Source organism: Photinus pyralis, unplaced genomic scaffold (genome assembly GCF_008802855.1).
Source record: "Photinus pyralis isolate 1611_PpyrPB1 unplaced genomic scaffold, Ppyr1.3 Ppyr1.4_LG8, whole genome shotgun sequence".
Taxonomy (NCBI): domain Eukaryota; kingdom Metazoa; phylum Arthropoda; class Insecta; order Coleoptera; family Lampyridae; genus Photinus; species Photinus pyralis.
The window spans coordinates 7,819,881-7,840,319 of NW_022170819.1; the positions used below are offsets into that span (position 1 = coordinate 7,819,881).

General features: G+C 39.6%; 1 protein-coding gene across 1 annotated transcript; it reads left to right on the plus strand.

The window, feature by feature from the left end:
• Positions 1-3,796: 3,796 nt before the first annotated feature.
• LOC116178806 (cilia- and flagella-associated protein 57) lies at positions 3,797-18,468 on the plus strand. Its single transcript, XM_031498426.1, has 11 exons — positions 3,797-3,998; positions 4,050-4,320; positions 4,363-4,634; positions 4,673-5,441; positions 11,105-11,491; positions 11,539-11,856; positions 16,757-17,041; positions 17,091-17,783; positions 17,826-17,954; positions 18,001-18,246; positions 18,293-18,468. Exons 2-11 carry the CDS (start codon positions 4,177-4,179, stop codon positions 18,374-18,376), a joined length of 3,327 nt encoding a protein of 1,108 aa, XP_031354286.1. The 5' UTR covers positions 3,797-3,998; positions 4,050-4,176; the 3' UTR covers positions 18,377-18,468.
• The last annotated feature ends 1,971 nt before the right edge of the window (positions 18,469-20,439 follow it).

Sequence of the window (20,439 nt, forward strand, 5' to 3'; positions counted from 1 at the left end):
GTCTTTGTTTTATTGGTTTGTGTGTGGTCAAATCAAAGTAGTTTTTAAAATGTAGGTAAAAATTCAACAGCATTTTTAAGCTATTTCCAAAGCTTTTTCTTTGTGCTTTCTCCAACTTCCTAGACCATTTTTAGTCTTGGCTTGTCTAATCCGAAAGTTCCAGAAAAATCTAAGGGGTCTGTGGAGGACAGTACTCACCAATGTTTTTAAAGACAGACCAATCAAACACTTATGAGGGTATTAGTCTCCAAAACACCTTGTACTACCCTAACAAAGGTTTTTGGGACTTTTTAAACCGTATTATCGGGGCTTGCTAGACCGATAGGGATTTCTGATATTAATGCCATAGGCTTTTTTCTTGTTTGGTTCTTTTCTTTCCTGGTTCTTTTTGGTCCCGAATCAGGGAAAATTAGCCCACTGCAAATTCAGAACCAGTCTTTGGAAGTCTAAAGATATTTAACAGAAACGAATAATATCATAGTGTATTCTATTCTTACACTATGATAACATGCACATTCTTCGGGACCCAAGTCGCATTTAAAATGCGATTTTCTTAATCCCAGAGGCAGCAAAATGCTTGTTTAGTGTTGCGTGTTGCTGCTGTTGCTTAATGTTGCGTGATTATTGTTGCCTGCTATCTGTTGCATGTTACTTGTTGCCTGCTGCTGGTTACTTGTTGGCTGTGGCCCTCGTTGCTTGTTAGCTTGTTGCCAATTATTGTTGGTTGCCGGTTGCTTGTTACTTGTTGCCGGTTGCCAGGTGCTTGTTAGCTTGTTGTTTATTGCCTCTGTTGCTTGTTGCCGGTTGCCTATGGTCGATTGCTTGTTGCGTGTTACTGGTTAGGTACCCATTACTTGTTACCTCTTGCTTGCGGCCTGTTGCGTGTTGCTTATTTTAACTTGTTGCTTGATGCAGATACTAATATATAGTGATAGTTCAGAGAGTACTCTTCGAAAAGGTTTGAGAAGGGTTTCAAACTACAAAATATACCAAAAAAACCTTGAAAACCACACAGAGCAGCGTGGAAAGGTCTTCTTTTTTACAGAAAATGTTAGCTCTTTTCTAGAACATTCTATCGTTCATTCGAAGCTGTTGGGAATCATTTTCAAATCCCTGAGGACTTTCCATCATTTATTAAACATTTTACAAGATTACGAGTGATCCTTGTCCAAAGCATTCTATATAATAATTTTTCAAAATTTTGCATCTTCTGGTGCGTCTCGAAATGTAGCATACGAGGCGCTAGCGAGTTTTAGAAAGCTCTGGAAAACACCATCCATAGGGTTCGGTTACTTATCCTAAGAGCCAATCTCTGCAAGGCCTAAGGTTATGAAGTTCTCAAACTTCTTGGTGAGTAATTACCATTTAAATTAAAAAATAATTTCGAAATAATATGTTTCATATATTTAGGTACAAACTCGCATTACTCTGTTTGTGATTGGTAACGTGGCTCCTGTTCTCAACTTTTAAGTAGTAGAGTAAAGAATGTATATTGTTGTGAATGAACTCCTACGTTGCGTAATCGGTTCTTATATGTGTTGGGACGTGAGACATAATCGGGAAGGGAATTAAATAAAAGACAACACTTTTGTGCGTAAGAAATGACAAGAACAAATAAATATATTACGCACACAACAAGAGACCATGCCAGGGAAACCTTCTACGGGACAAAAACCCCGGTATAGACCACACAAATACAAGAAATAAATCACCTATACTACAGCAATAAAATGCAAGAGAAAATACACTTAAATAAAACATCTCAGATTGTATGATAAAAATCAGATAATCAAATCAAATGCAATTAAACAAGTGCATAAAAACAAAATACACAATCACACGATAAATGCGATAATCAATTCAGTACAAAACACATCAAAATACCTGTACGATCAATTGAGCTAACACAACTCGTAAAATAATAAATTGCATGTACATAGGAAACATGTAAATGGTGGGGCTCTACTCTCCAGCCTTCATTCAATATAATTTTATTTAACACGAAACGTACATGTGAGAATGCCAATAACAAGTATTAATGTGGAAATCGATTATCGCTCAAGCAGAGCATATTTTAAATAGTGGAAATGTTAATGAGAGGGCCCCTACTTGCATTGCTAAGATGCTAAGAACTGCAATCCGCACGAGACGAGTAGGCAACAGATACAGCGAAAGATTGAACTGTAGGTATTAGGCACCTACTCCACGGAGACAGAATGTACCACTCGCACACACAAACATCGAAACATCAAATAAGAGAGCCTCCTTCGTGTATAGCTAACGCACAAGAACTGCAGCGCGCCACGAATCAGAACAGATACAGCGAACAATCAAACTGTATTAGGTACTTCCCTCACAGAATAGCTACGAATCAATCGGACAGAGCAACATCGCACTGATGATCAACTCCTCGTGAATACAGAAATAAATACTTAATTAAACAAAATAATGGCATAATCACCCGTCCAGTATAACAAACACGATCCATCGAACGGTACTCAAAACAAAGGCATGGAGTACGCCATGATTCAGATATCGTAGTTTATGCAAAATCAGCAAAATGTAAATAATATCTAATTGTGGTAAGAAATTCAATTATTAATAGCTAGTACAAGAAAGAATAAATTGGTTACTACCTGTAAATACACCTTCAAAACACCACAACCAAAATAATCAAGAATTAAAACCGGGAACGCGTGATGCCTTCCGTCGACCTCGTCGCCATCTTCATTCTCCCCTAGCTTCCTTACGAAAATCCCCTAGTATTCGGCATCTGCGCAAAACGGTCGTTTGGTAGGTATATACAGAGCATATCATATTTTTGTTTCACATGTAAAAGTGTGTGGCCTAACCATAAGGGTCGATTATCACACTGTACTGAGTTTACTCTAAGCAGGTATATTGGAAACCATGTATTATATTTATTACAGTGTGGAGATTTTCCTGGGAAGGTGCATTCTTTACCATCGGGGTAATTTTTGGTCTAAAGGTGTTTTCATGCTTTGGAACAGCGCAAAGTCTACTGGTTGTGTCGTGGCAATTTCAATAAAATTAAGTTCTAAGGCATTTTGCAAAGGCCACATCCGTTGTTATCAAGCGTGGGTGTGTGCCGATTTTTAAGTGTGTCAAGAAATCTGATTGGTTAAAAAAATGGAGACGCGGTTGCGTCACGGGATGGGTGCGTCAGTCAATCAAAAAAGTAAAGCAGTGGGAAATGGGTTGTTCGGAGAGAGCTGTCAGGCAATGCGCGTTGAACCGCAAGAGCGTTCGCGTTGAGTACCTACAAAATTAAGTCGACCAACTGTAAGTTAGCGCAGGGTGGTTTTTAGTTTGCGTTAGGCAATTCCGTTAAGCCTCGGGACAATTTGAGTCTGGACGTGTTAGAACAGTACAAGTAAAAGCTGTGCGCGATCAGCTTTCGTAGGTTATATATACAGGGTGGAGCCTCTCAGGTTTCTGGCGAGTCATCATGATGAATCTTGTTTAGAGTTCATGGGTTTTGACGGAAGCCTGCATTGTTTATAAGACACGAGAGCAATTGGCTTCGACCTTAAGTGATAATTCGGTTTTAGCGCCTCCTTCTAGTCCTCCTTGAGAAACTCCTGGTTCCACAGAGTAGATCTGGGGCCCACTCTACAATATTATATACTCTCCCTACACACAAGTTTTTGTGGTTTAATTTTTCAATCGAATCGAAACTGAGGTCGCGTTTCCAGGCGAGTATTTACAAATCCATCGATCAAACGTGCGTGTCGCCCGCTATGATTTACGCACGTTTGTCGTCCTTTCAAAATGGCAATTCCGATACTTCAACCGCGCCTGGTTTACGGCTTGAGAACCGATATAGCGGGGAACGCGCATTTCTTAAGCGACGACGAAGTTTTGTATCCCGTGGGAGGACTTTTGGCTGTCAACAATTTCGCGCAGAAACGTCAACGATTCGGGAAACTGCCGGAGAAAGGCAGGAACGTTACGCAAATATGCGTAAGTCCGAGCCGGTACATATACCTATTTCCGTTTCCGGGGAAAACTAAAATGAAACCTTGCAGGAAGTTGATTGCAATCTCAGAACGTGGCGAGAAACCATCGATTTACTTGTACGATGCGGCAACATTGAAGAAGAAGAAGCAGTTGCACCTACCCGCCGAGAAGGATTCCGCTACTCAGTTTGCGACGATGGAGTTCTCCTACGATTCCTCAAAGTTGTTCGCGGCTTCTGCGGAACCGGAATGGACCATGTATGTCTATCGAACTGACAAGGGGAAGGTGGAAAATACTGCGAAGGGAAACAATTTAAATGGCACCGGGACTGTTAACCAGGTTAGTTGAAGATGCGCCAATCACTTTCTGACTGTGCTTTAGATCGCGTGTAACCCAAACGATTTTAACGTCGTCGCATTAGTCGGAAGCGTCGTTTTCAAGATATTGGCTTGTTCGGATAACGTATGGAGGCAGTTTGGGTACAGTAAAGCCGACAGCTTAAATTTAACTGCGGTTACTTGGTTGGCGCAAGAGCGACTTATGGCGGCGACTGCCGATGGAAAGTTTATGATCTTCGAAAGTGGCGAATTGAAAATGATTGCTTGGGCGGGCGATCTTCCGGTTTTAAGTTTGAAGGCAGCCGAAAAAGAGGAGTAAGTTTCGCGCAAACAGTTTCGCCTTATCAATTTAGATTGCACGAATCTTCACAGACGAATTTGAGTGAGCCCAGTGCTGGAAGCATCCAAATGGGCGAAGATTACCGCATTCACTGCCTCATATCCTTTCCAAGAGGGTTCGCCTTTGCATACCTAAACGGAACCGTGCATTTCTACGAAAAAGAAGCACCGCATAGATATAAGAAGAGGAACATTTACAAAGTGCCTGATCGTAATATAATCAGAAAAGAATCAGACGCCGAATTTGTAATGAATGAGATCACATCCTTGGGCATCAACACCTCTCAGGAGAGGCTGGTGCTTACGTGCAAGCAGAATCAGCTCTACACCGTAAAACTGTGGGGAGTCGACCTGTTCACCAACCCCGAGGTGACGTTCACGGAATACGGGCAGGCGCTGCATCACGGAACCATCGGCGGCTTGGATGTCTGCGCATGGAAACCCATCTTCATAACGTCAGGCGAATGGGATAGGACCTTAAGGGTTTGGAATTACGAGACCGATTCAATCGAATTGATCAAACAATTCCAAGAAGACATACGCGGTGTCGCCCTTCATCCCACCGGCTTATACGCGGTCGTGGGATTCTCTGACAAGCTTCGCTTTCTGACCATAATGATCGACGATTTTGTTACGACCAGAGAGTTTCCCATTAGAAATTGTAGATCGTGCACGTTTAGCAACATGGGCCATTACTTTGCGGCGACCAATGGCAATTTGATACAGGTTTATTCGACAACCACTTTTGAGAACGTATTCAATCTCAAGGGACATAATGGAAAGGTTTGTTTCAATTTCTAATGTTAGAGATGGGTTAATGATAATATGTTTCATCACTTTAATTTTCCAACTCGCACCCAATTCTCTAGTGGATGAATCATCATTTTCCGATCATGAAATATGGCAATATTTAGTGCTCTATTTGTCTGCTATTCAATACCGGAATTCATGCAGCATATCAAAAATCTATTGGAGATTCTAACCTTACTTCGGTCGGTCGGTCTGTCTGTCGGCCTGTACTCTCATTTCCGGCTAAGCGGCTGAATCAATTGCAACCAAATTTGGTGCACATATTCTTAAACGCAAAAGGAAGTACTGAAAAGGTTGGGGGAAAAAGGCGCATTCGCAGGTGTGCGAGTGGTATCACTGTGCTAGCCACAACAATTTTTTTTTGGTGTACGACCTGCTTCATTATGGTCCGGGATCTTTTCAATTTCGTAACGGATGATAAAAAATGAGTTGCTGTCTAGTCGCCTTTGGAAGTTTAAGTTAAAGTACGATTTCCCATGTAAACAAAACTTCCAAAGGTCCCTCGACACCAACTCATTTTTGATCGCATGGTATATGTTTACCCATGTAGGAGCGGGAAAAAATAACCTTATCGCAGGGGCGACTAAACCCCAGGAGGTCAGCCCAAACCCATGGACTGACGTTTGAGGGCAGTTGCACATATGACAGGACTTTGACTTTTAATTCTTATTATGGTCCTAAATTTTTAAATATCTGGACTTGGGTTGTTCAACAGTTCCACAGTTATCTTGCAGTCTTCATAATGTTGGTCCTTTTCTTTTTCCATATTCATTTCTAATGGGGCACAGGAGTTGAATAGGAACGTATTTAATATTAATGAAACAAAACAAGTATATATTAACTCTTGTGTAGATAAAGCGCATTTTTTTAAACCGAAATACCTTTTGTTTTGACTACACCAATGGATATATTTCTTCCAAACGTCCCAATCGCCCTTTGTAGGTACTTTTCTTTGACAATTCACTCTTAAACTAGTTACACTCCCCCCCCCCCCCTTCACCCCTCACTCCGTACTTTGATAAGAGGACATAAAGAAGGGCAGTAGTTTGTAGAAAACTGTTCCTTTCGTTGAGACCTTTAACTAGAATACAATGAGAGATAAAATTAATGTTTAACCCCCCCCCCCCTCCCCCAGTTATAGTTTGTTCAAACTAATTTATTTCGATGGGCCATCAATTTTCGCTGTCTAAAAGCCCCCCCCCCTCCCTCCAATTATTTCCTGAGATGCTGTTTTTGTGAAACGTGCATAACTTTTCCATGCGACAACCAACTGGTTGGATTTTGAATACGCATGCCCTACTGGTGCCAAGTTAAATCTTAGAAAATGGGGAGAGGGGGTAAACACATGTTCTACTCTTCATGGTATTCTAATGAAAGGTCTCATCGAAATAAATTGGTTTGTATAAACTATAACTTTCCCGTGCGACTCTTTTTCGAGATCAGTGAGCGACGGGGGGGGGGGGGGAGTTAAAAATTAATTTTATCTCTGATTGTATTCTAATTAAAGGTCTCAACGAAAGGAACAGTTATAAAACCGTTTTTTCCCTTTTTCCTGTCCTCTTATCAAAGTACAGGGGGGAGGGGGGGAGTGTAACTAGTTTTATCCTTCATGGTACTCTAATGAAAGGTCTCAACGAAAGGAATTAATTTATACTAACCATAGCTTCCTCCTTGACCACTTGGCGTGATCGGTTATAATTCCTTATATCTTAAGAGTGAATTGTCAAAGGAAAGTACCTACAAAGGGTGATTGGGACGTTTGGAAGAAATATAACCATTGGGCATTTAAATAGAATTTGATACATAACCACTTGGGATAAAACCAAATTTAATGGCAGTTTGCCAACTTTCTTATTTATGGAAGAAATTTCGTAAGGGTGTTTAAAAAAATGCGCTTTACCTGCACCAGCGGTTGTGCACAATTTATACTTGTTCGATTTTGTATGTGGGTGAGCGGTTCTGAATTCGGTCCTGACTTTTTAAATGCGTGTAAAAGCTTGATGCGCTAGAAAGTCGTGCGGCGAACTTGGTCGGAAAGTCCGCGCAAGTCGGTGGCTTTAAACTGAAACGCGATTGAAAATCAAATTTAATTTTATACAACGAAAATAAATGTACATTCATAATTAAATATAACTACGAATCGGGCGCCACTGGGGAATGGGGCCTTGGCCCTAGACAAGAATTCGGAACGGTTGCGAAACGGTTGCCACATGTCAGAAAAACGTCTAGTGATTTTGCGGTCAGCTGTGACCAGCTTCTCGCGAAGGATCTAAAAACAGTACTACGGCACACGGTAACGGCAAGCTGAACTGAAGTACAAATTAAATCTAGAGATCTAGAGATCACCGAAGCTTTTTTAGTACCTTCTAGAGCATCTAACACCTTTTCAAAACATCCTTATGTCCAAACTGTCTTTTGTATAGATTTGTTCAGACATTTTCTTTGCATTCTAGGCGAGGTACCTATACAAAGATCTGGAAAATCCATAGAAATCACTTCAGGCTCCGTTAAAAATTTAAAAATAACGCCTAGAAGGTCGTGTGCTTGCCAAAGTATTTTAACACTGAAAAGGGAGCGCTATGATGGAGTTTTCCAGGGTTGTTCAGGTATTCACTGAGAGTGGGTAAGGCTAATTTGAAGCAGTTTAAGTGACCAAAACTGCTCAGTCAGAATGATCCTAGTTCGAGTCTATGGGAAACGACGAATCTGCAATATTAAACGGTCCTGAATTTGATGTATGGCACTAAAACGAGCGTAATTCGTTGATTTAAACTAATCAAATGATTACAAATGGCCGATTTCATTAATAAGGCGCCATTTTTGGGGCGTGAAACAATTAGAAGGTAGGGACGCGTGAGGGGGGAAAGAATGTAAAGGGGTATGCCATCGAGTGAGAAGCTGCGTGTTTCTAGTTCGTGAGATAATTTTTATGCGGGTAGTTTTAAAACAAGTCAAATTCGAAAATGCGAATCGCTGTTATGCGGGTGTCATTAGAAAATTTTCCACGAAATGCCAAGAAAGCTAGGATACGTATTTTGGGATTACGTGAATTCTTGTGCTTACGCAAGAAGAAAGGGTGATGATAAAGCGACACCCGCGAAACTGAAATAAAGTAGCTGCCACTTTCAGCGCTCTCCTCAAACTAGCCGAGATTTTTTAAAAGAACGGCGGCCTCACTTGCACTTTCCACGCATCAAACTTGTCGTGCCTTGCGTGGTGGCGTTTCTGAATCGTACCGTGTAAAGGAGTCGCCGCTACCTGCCGCGTGGTTATGTAGCGAAAGTCCGCTACAAGTCTCTGTAGCGCTTCAAAAACGGCTCTTATAAAGTTTTGTGAAAATGATTGTTTTGCACCGCATGGGGGAAATCGCCGTGTTGATTTTGCTGATTCTACTGCTCACTGTGGTGTGATGCATATCAGCTACCACATGTTCCACCACAACTGTATTCGATTCTCGTGGCGACGTAAGTCTTAAGTCTCCACTTATCTAAATTTTTTATACATAATACACGCCTGGCATTTTTTACACAAAATACTTACATACGCCTTATAGCTAAACAAAATTTGAATTTAACACCAAAGCAATGTTATGAAATATAACTTCCCAACTCCTTAAGAAAAGAAGTCTCTCTCCAAGAAAAATTGAATACTGGATCGTTTATAGTACCACTTCTTGGAAATTAGGTTACCGAATTAACGGTTAAATTCACCTTTCTAGTTTAACTCTATATAGTCGCAATTCAAAAATATTCCTTTACGTAATTAATTGTATTAGTAAATAGTTGGGTAGGCCAAGGCGCTCCTCTCAAACTGATTGTTTTTCTCGGAACGTTATTAACACGAGCACCGCGGTACGCACTTTTTCTTCCGACGTTTTATTCGGACAAGTTTATATATTTAAAATAGGTATAGCCTTACTCCAATTCAAACCCACGAACGATTTTCGTTTTTTTCGTGATTCACAAAACTTTGCATTTGAAAGATTCTATAACCTCTAGTTTCTCGTCTGGTACAATGTATTGCCACGTTTGGTATATAAATTTAGTAACTACTAAACTTAGCGGTAAAAGCGACACTTACTTGCGACCAAACTGAATATCTCTTACAATCGTGCGTTTGAAAATTGGGCGGTCGAAAAAATTGAACAATATTGAGCTATAGAACTCTCCAATTTTCTATATATGTATAGATGCCAACGAAACGGACCCAACGAAACTGCCACGATGGTCCTACCCTGTCATCCAATAATTTGCTCCTATATCATTCTTTTACCCCCGTTTCCAGACAATTCTAGGCAAGTTCGCCCCTAGGTCAGTAGCCGCCGAAATCGCGGCAACAGCGCACGTTCGTCTTATCGTTTGCTTATCGCTATGCCCACTCACGTTCACCTTTCGTATGAAGCGGTACATATGTAAATGAAATACAAATTCAAAACAATTTTAAAACTGAGAAGAAAGCTCTCATGTTACAATACCCATGATCATACTGCATATACCGCCAAAAATGTGGGTTTGTCTGGAATATTTTCAGACGGATAACTTCTGTTTGCACATAAGATTAGATATACTTCCTGCGAAGCAAGAGGGGGGTTGTATTATTTGAGCAAGGGAGTGCTAAGTTAGTTTATATAAAAAGTGGCCACTTAACGCTAGATTTTGAAATAAAATTAATATTGGTTTTTGCTATTATTATGAAGGGCCGTAGTTGAAGAAGGTGGATTTTGACTTTTTTTAAAATATACTAACAGACCCTCGAGTCGTACCGCCTTTGGGAAATCTCGTTTTCTTTATATGGGACTGTACCACCTCACCTCGCCCGCATCAGTCAATGTATGCAAGCTTTTCTTTAAAAAACATTGTTTTGGAGATATATTCAGTGTTCCAGACACAATATGGTAAATGCCTGTAGAGTTTTCAATTATTGAAGAAAACATTTATAAGGTTAGTCTCTTAGCGATTTTTAGAAAATATATTGCACATTTCAGGGACCTTAAGGGTATTCCTTAGAACCACATTAACATCAAAAACCTTTCGACGCGTAATCCCTTAGATCCTTCTCCGTGAATTTGCGTAGAAAATTTTAGATTTATAACTCAAAAATTTTCTTCGCATAACGCCCGAAAAAGATTTACTACTTATTTTGAACACAGTTGGTTCTATCAGAGCCCAAAACCGAATGCCCTCATTCTATCTCATTAATCCCTACTTATCTTTTAAATTTACAAAACCACCCAAAAATGGCGCGGAGTAATTAAATTAATCATCTTCTCTATCAACTATGTCTGCCTTTAACCAATCCTACGGCTTTTTAATTTTTGCGTTTCTCGTCGACTTCGACTCGAAATGGCATCATTTTGACTGAGCAGTTCTGGTCAAATAAATGCAATTAAGATAGTATTATCGCAGAACGATTTCTAAGTAAATATCAAGAAATTGAGTGCTAAATATTGTCAACACTATGAGTCTAGCGTTTCCTCACTCATCGCGGTATCATCACTCCAACTGCATGGTCAAACAGCCCCGAAAGTGGTTTTTCAGTCTCCTTAACGGTTTAGGGGACAACTACGAAAAATCATTTCCTCAATTTTAAGGGATGACGCTAATCGATTTCAATCACCTGAGACCGAGTACTTTCAGCTACTATCAATGTCGTGGGTCCATAACGACTACAAGATGACATCGTGCGGCAACGAAGGCGCTGTTTACGACTGGGACATCATCACGCAGAAACGTGTCGCCGAGACGATCGTAAAATCGTGCGCATTTTCCGGCGTCGCGGTAACGTCGGACGGCAAATTCTCCTACTCGATCGGATCCGACGGACACATCCGCCAGATCACGAACGCGAACATCTATCGCGAGGTGCTCGTCACGAAAGACGGATTAGACTCGATCGTCCTCTCGAACTCTAACCAGATGCTATTCGTTAGCGGAAACGAGGGCACCATCTATTCGGTTCAGTTACCCATCCTAGATACGGCCGAGTACGTGGAATTCGGAGGTCATTGCGCGACAGTGCAAAGGGTGAGATTTTTCCGCGTTGTCCCTAACCTTGCAAGTTGTTGTTTCAGATGAGAATTTCGTACGATGATCGATTTTTAATCTCGGCGTCGTCCGATGGCGTCATCGCGGTGTGGAAGCTGATGCACACGGAAGGAAAAACGTTAAAAGTCGACAAGGATTTTATTCCCTCTACCGACATACTCATCACGCGCGTTGACTTGGAGGAAAAAATCGAACTGATCAGGACTTTACAGTTGAGAATGCACGAGCTGATGACCGAACATTCCTATCAAATGAGGAACGTGGAAGCGCTAAATAATACCAAAATGAGGGAAGTGCACGAAAAGTACTGTATGGCGCTTGAAGATTTAAAAGATAAGAATGAAGTAAGTAAGTCAAATTATAATTCTTTTCTTCTCCTTTCGAATTCTTCAGATCCATATCGTCTTTTAGATTTGTATGATTTTTCAAATTTTTAAGTTTGAGGGAATTTTTTGAATTTTTCGGTTTCTTCATATTTTTCCGCACCGTCAGATTCATCTATCTGTCGCTAGTCGAAGGCGGAGGAGAAGTGGGCGGCCGGCTTCGGCTGGGACGGGTGTTGGCGCGTGTCCTGGATAAGCCAACACTACTCTCGCGGCACGGATGGTATTGTATAGCGTGTGTACTCCCGGGGGCACTCGCGATCGTAATGTTCACTATGGGTCACAGACTCGGCAGCGAGGGTGTGGTTGTGTCGTCAGTTAGAAAGAAGTTTGTGCGATACCGGTGTTTTCTCGGCAGTTTGGAAATTGGTTGCGTATCACTCCGGGTTTTCCGCATCCAAAGCATGCGAGGGTGGAGGCGGGTGGTGTTATGACTGGAGTTGCCGAAGGAGCTTTTGTGGGTGGTGCGCTTTCTTTGGCTCGCTTCTTCTTTCGGCATTCAAGCCGTGTATGTCCTACATGGTTGCAGTAAGAACATCGCGCAATCTTCGTTGCACCTTGGGGTTGAGTCTTCGCTTTTGTGGGTGGGCATTGTGAGTTTTCTTCGAGCCCTAACGTTGGGCGCCAAGTTGTTAACGGTAATGGTTCTTGAAGAATTTATTAAGGGTGGGGTAGTGTTGTTAACACGACAGATGGGGAGTTATTAGATGGTTGGCGAGATTAATGCCGTTAGGGTTGCAGGTAAAATCGTCAAATGGGGTGTTACGGGAGTTAAAATCCCCCAACACGGCGTGGCGGAGGGTGGAAGTATAGTGAAATGGGTCATCCGGGGGAGTGTTATCTGGTGAATTGTAAAAAAAATTGGGAAGTGAATGGTGGCGGCTACACATTCTAGCTGTTGGAGGTGGGCCGGAAGAATTAATGAAGTGAAGGGAAAGCGGTCCTTAACAAGTAGGGCTGTTCCACGTGCTTCCCTGAGGGAACTGTTTTTCTGAAAGGTTTTACAACCTCTAAAAGAGAGGATGGCTTTGGCAATTAGTTTGGTTTCAGTTATTGAAAGGATCTGTACTTGGTGGAGTGACGGAGGTTTATCAGGGGACGTTTGCGGTGTATGCCTCAGGAGTTAACGGTACCGACGACGAAATCCATGATTGTGGAGAAAGACTTAAAGGTTCTGCTGTTGAGGAAAGCTTGGTTAATTGCCTGGGTGAACTCCAAACGAAGGCCGGGAAAGAGATGGGTAAACGTGAGGGTTACGGTACGTAGGGGTAAAAAACATTATTGAGTAAATCGGTTATGAAGAATCGCTGGAAAATATTTTCAAGTTCTAAAAATGACTACCGGAGGGCGTAACTGCTATCTTAAATTTTAAAATTGCATTTTCTTTCAATTCCGCATAATAAACTAAACATTCTTTTTTCACATTTTTAAAGAGAACCAGTTTATCTATCATTTTCATAAAAACAAAAACTCAATTATTGCAAAAACTAAGATGGTGTGGGGCGTTCAATTGTTTTGCAATAACCTGCTTTAACTTTTTAACCGTTTGACCGATTGTAACAAATTTGGTATCGTTGAAAAGAGCATTCCTTGGGCAATAAGAATTTAGTTGAATCATATTCCGCCAAGGGGCTACTTTTGACACTATGATCCAAAATCCAAAAAAAATCAAAAAAATCAAATGGAATGATATGACTTTTTCTTTATGAAAAAGTAGCCCAATAACATCCAAAGAGGCCAGTAAAAACCGTTTTTCAAAATCTCGTTCCTAACCTCAAATATTGGGGAAATGAGATTAATTAATTAATTAATAAAAGTGCTTAAATTGTATCTTATTTGACGTATTTCCGGTATTTGTCGATGGCGCCTACACTTTTAGGTAGGCCTTGGAAAATTAAACAAATGAAACACGATGCATTATAAAATAATAACAGCCGTAATTTATAAATTATTCTGCTATGTTTACATTCAGAAAGTGCGGTTTTTTGAATTTGTAATCTTTTCTAAACTGCCGATTTTTAACCAAAGAACATTTAATATGCTGGGGGCGCTGGTTCGTGGTTGATTCGGATAACGCAAATAGAAGACGCGGGAAGCGATGGTCGCATTTTGAAAATATATTGCCAACATTTTAAATGCTTCTTTTGAAATTGGCATTTTAGAAAAGATTACAAATTAAAAAAACGGCACTTTCTGAATGTAAACACAGCAAAATAATTTACAAATTACGGCTGTCATTATTTTATAATGCATCGTGTTTCATTTGTTTAATTTTCCAGGCCTACCTAAAAGTGTAGGGAACTTGATTGATTCTTATTGCCCAAGGAATGCTCTTTTCAACGATACCAACTTTGTTACAATCGGTCAAACGGTTAAGAAGTTAAAGCAGGTTATTGCAAAACAATTGAACGCCCCACACCATCTTAGTTTTTGCAATAATTGAGTTTTTGTTTTTATGAAAATGATAGATAAACTGGTTCTCTTTAAAAATGTGAAAAAAGAATGTTTTAGTTTATTATGGGAAATTGAAAGAAAATGCAATTTTAAAATTTAAGATGGCAGTTACGCCCTCTGGTGGTTAGTTTTAGAACTTGAAAATATTTTCCAGCGATCCTTCATAACCGATTTACTCAATATTTTTTTACCTCTAAGTCATTATGACGAACGGTTCCCGAGATATGGCCGAGGAGCATTCTTATTGGGTCACCCGGTACAATTGTTTTTGTGAAGTGATGGCGTGTGGGATGTTACGGATGCAGGTAGCGGTATGTTGTGGGTGAGTTTATCGAGTGGTGGGGCTTGACGGAGTCGGAAAGAACGTGATAGAGTGCGTGTTCGATTTGTAGGTTGCGCAGTTGGCGGTGTTGCAGGAAATTTGGTAGTAGAGAGCGTTTGGTGACCTGTGTTATGCAGTGGTGGTTTTCCGTAGGGTAGTGGAATACGATGGGGCGGCGGTAGACTGTTGCGTTGGTATAGGAGATTGGGGAAGGGATTGTTGTGAGGGTTTGCGATGATGGAGGATTGGCGGACGCGGGGTAGGTGGTAGTGACGTGTCCGTGGTGAACCATCACAGGCTTCTATTAAATTGAAACTGGTCGGGGAGTAGGAGCACCCCAGGGGGTGAAACGGGTAGTAGGAAAAAACTTGTTAAGCGGTTATGTTATTTATTTATTTATTTATTTATTTATTTATTTATTTATTTATTTATTTATTTATTTATTTATTTATTTATTTATTTATTTATTTATTTATTTATTTGTTTATTTATTTATTTATTTATTTATTTATTTATTTATTTATTTATTTATTTATTTATTTATTTATTTATTTATTTATTTATTTATTTATTTATTCATTTATTCATTCATTCATTTATTTATCATTTTGGGCCCTCAACAGGCTTGCACCTAATTACAGAGTGACCCCCATAATGATTTTTTAGAGCTGCTCCTGCTACTATACTACTCCGGTATTTACCTTACGAATTAGGAAAACTGCAGGGAAACCTAATTCGGAGTAGCGGGCAGAATGCTCGAAATTGATCTAAAGAAATTCCCATCTCTGTCACAGATGAAAAATTCTTATTTAACTTCACTTTTCACGCAGCGGCTGTAGATCGGTTGGTGGATTCTTCAAACACGCTTCGTATTTTTCTGAACCGTTACTTTTTCTGGTTCTACTTTATCCTTCTATTTATTTGAACTACTCAACCTTTCTTGGTTTTTTTGGGACCGTCCGATTTTTTTCTTCTGGTTCGCAAAATCTTAAATTTTCCAGTACCAGATTTTTTTAACTGTTTGCAATTCTTTGGTTTCCTCAGGTTTTTTGGATGTTTCAATTGTTGTTATTTTTGATCTTTTAATTTTTCATGATTTTACAGGGACTTCTTCAGATCCATTGGGTTCTTTAGATTTTTAAGTTTCCAGAATTTTTTCGATTTTGCTGACATATTTTTAAATTTTTTATAACTTTTGGGTTTTTTGAGTTGAAGTTTTTATTACATTCTTGATTTCTAGATTTTTTGAAAATTTTATGTATACTTACCTAATTTGAGACTTTACCAAGACTTTAGTTCAATTCAAAATTTTGAATTTCTTTTTTGGTAATTTAAATTTGTGTGTAAAAGTTTTGAATTGCTTTTCTCTCGGCAACGGTGCTAATTTTTTAAAATATATTTTTGAATTTTTCCGATTTTTCATTTTTCATAGGGAGGTTTAAAACAAATAGTTAAACAAGTATAAATTGTGCACAACTCTTGTGCAGATAAAACGCATTTTTTTAAACCGAAATAGCTTTTGTTTTGACATCACCAATGGATACCTATATTTTTTGCAGACGTCTCAATCGCCCTTTGTGAGTACGCTCTGCCGACCCGTTCTTGAGGTATAAGGGAATATATCCGATCACGATAAAGAGGTCGAGGAGGAGGGCTATGGTTGGTAGAAATTAATTCCTTTCGTTGAGACCTTTCATTAGAGTACCATGAAGGATAAAACTAGTTCAACCCCCCCCCCCCCCCCCAGAAAGAAGAGCAATAGTTTGTAGAAAACGGTTCCTTTCGTTGAGACCTTTAATTAGAATACAATGAGAGATAAAATTATTTTTTAAAATTCCAGGACCCTAGGGCCATTCCCCTAGAAGTATATAGTTCAAAACGGTAGAAGTGGGTCCGGACGGACAAAACGCAAACGATAGCACATTTTTTTAATTCTTAAAAAATGCTCTAAAAATTAGGTACTAAATCATAGCTCAGCTTTCACTAAATTGACCTAAAAAGACCTGTGCACAATTTATACTTGTTCGTCATGTTTACACGTTGACACCAAAGCTTCTCCACAATGTATTTTAATTCCATTTGTAGCAATTAGAATCGGAGCACGCGCAAGAAATTAGTAACATGACTGTTGAAACAAGCAACCTAAAATTGGCGCATGAGCAGTTTATCCAAAAACTCGACGTTAGCTACAATGACAAACTCATCGTTGAATACCACAAATATATGAGCTTGGAAGAGAAGATGGGTGCCATGAGGACCAAATACGAGAAGGAGTTAGATGTCCTGCGCGATGCGAAAAAGACATCAGAAGAGTCGATAAAGAACGATTTTCTACAAAAGTTGCACGAGAAAGAAGTGCATGTGGAAGAGGTACTCACTGGTAACCAAAACAAACCAGTTGTTATAACGTTTCTTGTAGTTGATAGAAGAAACCAACGCGAAAACGCGAGAGCACGAGTTAATAAAGCAACAAATCGAAGATGACGCCGACAGAGAAATTTACGAACTGAAAACATCGCACGAAAAGCTGCTCAAAGAAGAGCAGGACAATAACGTCAAGCTGAAGGGTGAAACGGGAATACTACGCAAGAAGTTGCTAGCCGGCCAGAAAGAAATTGACGAGTTGAAGTACTCGGTTTACAGTCTTCAATGCGAACAAGCCAAGTTTAAGACCGCCATAGTTGGCTTGGAAAAAGACATCGCCGATTTGAAAAAGGAAATTTCGGAACGCGACACAACCATCCAAGATAAGGAAAAGCGAATCTACGAACTGAAGCGTAAAAACCAAGAGCTGGAGAAGTTCAAGTTTATTCTCGACTTTAAAATTAAGGAGTTAAAGTCGCAGATCGAGCCCCGAGATAAGCAAATACGTGAGCAAACCGAGCAAATCAACGACATGGTTAACGAGCTGGAGAACCTTCAAAAGATCATCGTTAACCTGGACATACAGCTTGGAGAACTGAGAGAGAAGCTGAGCGCGGCCGATCACGAACTCAAGAGAGAAATTGTTAAAAATCGAGCGTCTAAGGCAGCCCTGAAAACCATCAGAACAGATTTGCATCACGTCAGCGGAATCATACAGGAGCCGGCGAAGTTGGCAAAGGCGCTAAAGGTTTGCTCCTTCTCCTTGAACTTTTTTAATGTAGCTTTTCAGGAGATGTACCACAAATACAACGCCGACAAAGATTTCGACGTAATTCGCGTCGAGGAAGGGGAAGCCAGAAATGAGTTCCACCGCCAAAGAGATTTTCTGGAACGCACCGTAAAAACCCTACAGCAGCAGGTAACCACCTGCAGAAACGCTGCGATTCCTCATTCTACCGTTGCAGGTTATAACGTTCTCGAAAGCCGGAGGTGGCGATAAAATCAGACTGGTGGAGGAGAACGCGACCTTAATAGCGGAGACGAACAAGTTGAGGAGAAATTTGAAAACGGAATCCACCGAGAAGAAGAAGATGCAGTCTTTGCTCGGCTTGACCGCGAAGTACATGCCGGCGAGGCAGGCCCAGAAACGTTTGAACGAGGCCGTGATGACGAGCAAAGATATACAAGAAAGTTTCAAGCAGAAACTAGACGTGAGTTGTTCCTAGGTTTTAGTTATGTGACTTTTGGCCTTTTTAGGATGATCAAAATACGATTGGTGCATTGAAAAATGAAAACGCCCGTCTTCTCGATAAAATAATGGAGGAGAGAGAACAAAAATAGCTTTGATTTTAATGTTTATATTTTAGATTAAACATTCCACTTTTGTTTTATATACCTATTTGCTCCACGTTGAACTCCATGAATTGTTTATAGGTTCCATGTTCTTATTTTTTTACTTTGTGTGAAGAAGCCAGATCTTTATTTGTTTCAAGAAGTTATTTTGGTTGCATAAAATTAGGCGTCTTTCAGGAGACTTTTATCATGTAAAAGTAGACATAGGAAATCCCTATGTCTATTTCTACATGAATATCACTGTATATTCATAAGAATGAGTTGAATCATGCCATATATAACTAAGCCAGAAGGAAAACGATTTATGATTTTACATGGCGGTTTGCCCTAACTAACATCACAGACAACATATACTTGTTGTCTGTGCTAACATGAAACTCAAATCTTACTGGGTTTGTAAACACGCACATGAACTACCGCTAAAATACTGCTAAAACACAAATACCCGATCACAAATTTGACTCCAAGAAGCAATTGTGAATTAAATGTAAACGATTTATCAAATTCAATAAATGGTTTTTTAAATAGGTGCGATATTTATTGAATTCGCCCTGTATATTTTTTTATAGCGCCTGGCGTGATTTGAGCTGAAAAATATACCATATAACACAAAAAACTAAAACCACTAAATGTTTTGAAAACTGTAGTAGTTAAGGCCTTGGATGAGGCTTCGGACGGAAGGACGGATAAAATTTTGTTTATCAACATTACAAATTACAATCGGTCGTGGTTCTTTTTAAAGAAAACCCTGCAGGTAATTTCTATCGAAAATTAAGAAAGTCGGTGTCGATTTTTATATAGCTCTTTAGTTCAAATGAAAATTTTAAGTAACCGACCATTCCCACGAATCACCCTGTATTGCAGTCTGTTTCAGTCACGTTGAGAAGGATCGATTAATCGTCAAGCTTCTTTTTTATAATGAGTGCGACAATTACTCATAAAATAAACAGATTGCATGAGTAAACTAGACATGCATATGTATAGGTGATACAAGTTAAAAACATAAAAAAAATGGACATTAAACTAGTTAATCCGCTTAATTATAAAATACCGGTCTATGCACCTTAAATTCTGTTTATTGCCTGCTATTTATTTTTAATTTTATGTAGTGTACCTGTACATGTGTGTTAAACTAACGCATTACGTTAATTAATGCACGTTATAATATAAAATGATTTATGTCCACATGTCCGCAGGAAAACACAGTAATTTATGCTAATCACTCCACACTAATCCATTTGCGGAGATCATGCGGTTCAATTGCCATACTCTGATTTTTTCCCTTCTAGTAGATACTTTTATCGCTTTCCTTATGGATCATAAATCTGCGAGGTGCACAGAAATTTGTAATTGCAGTTGAATAAAATTGTCGCCGAGAAGCAACATTTAATAGACGTAAGTGGGTAAGGGGAAATTTGACCTGACAGGGAAAAGTGAGATTGTTGAGTAGAAGGTGCAGGGAGGGTTTCTGATATTGGAAACGTAAAAGATTGAAAACTTTATTAAGGGATTTTCTTTGATGTGTTTTCGCCCTATACCTTTTCTTTATGATTTGTTATCTTAATAGCATTGTCGTCAGCAGGACGGGGTGCGTGCCTAAAAGTACATGCATTTTTATTATAGGGCTCCGGATAGGTTCGATGATTTAATAGTGCAAATCGACGGAGTTTGAATTAAGAAGTTAACCAGTCTCTGTATTTGGACTATGAAGTTGAAATTTTGGATAGGCTAGGTAATTTCAAAATTTTAGTAAATGTAGAACTGTGTGGAAGTCGTTATTTCTATGTTAAAGTTAGTGATCATATTTTGGTATTTCAATACTGTAGCGTGTTGACCTTTTAATGGCTTTCGGAAATCGTAGACTCTAACTTGTTGGCAATAACCGTAATAATTCAGAATTCTGAATTTCATCACGAGATTAGTAGGATGTGCAACGTTTATAAACGGGAATTTATGACTCTAACTCGCGTGTAAACCGGGAGGTATAACCAATCAAATTTTCTCTTGAAAACAAAATGATTCAGAATAGGTAGGGATTAATCTGAAGGGAT

Coding starts and splice junctions, on each gene's coding strand:
- LOC116178806 (XM_031498426.1), top strand. CDS start 4,177: ATGGAGTTCTCCTACGATTCCTCAAAGTTGTTCGCGGCTTCTGCGGAA. Junction 4,635..4,672: donor AAGGCAGCCGAAAAAGAGGA/GTAAGTTTCGCG, acceptor TTATCAATTTAG/ATTGCACGAATCTTCACAGA. Junction 5,442..11,104: donor TCAAGGGACATAATGGAAAG/GTTTGTTTCAAT, acceptor GAGTACTTTCAG/CTACTATCAATGTCGTGGGT.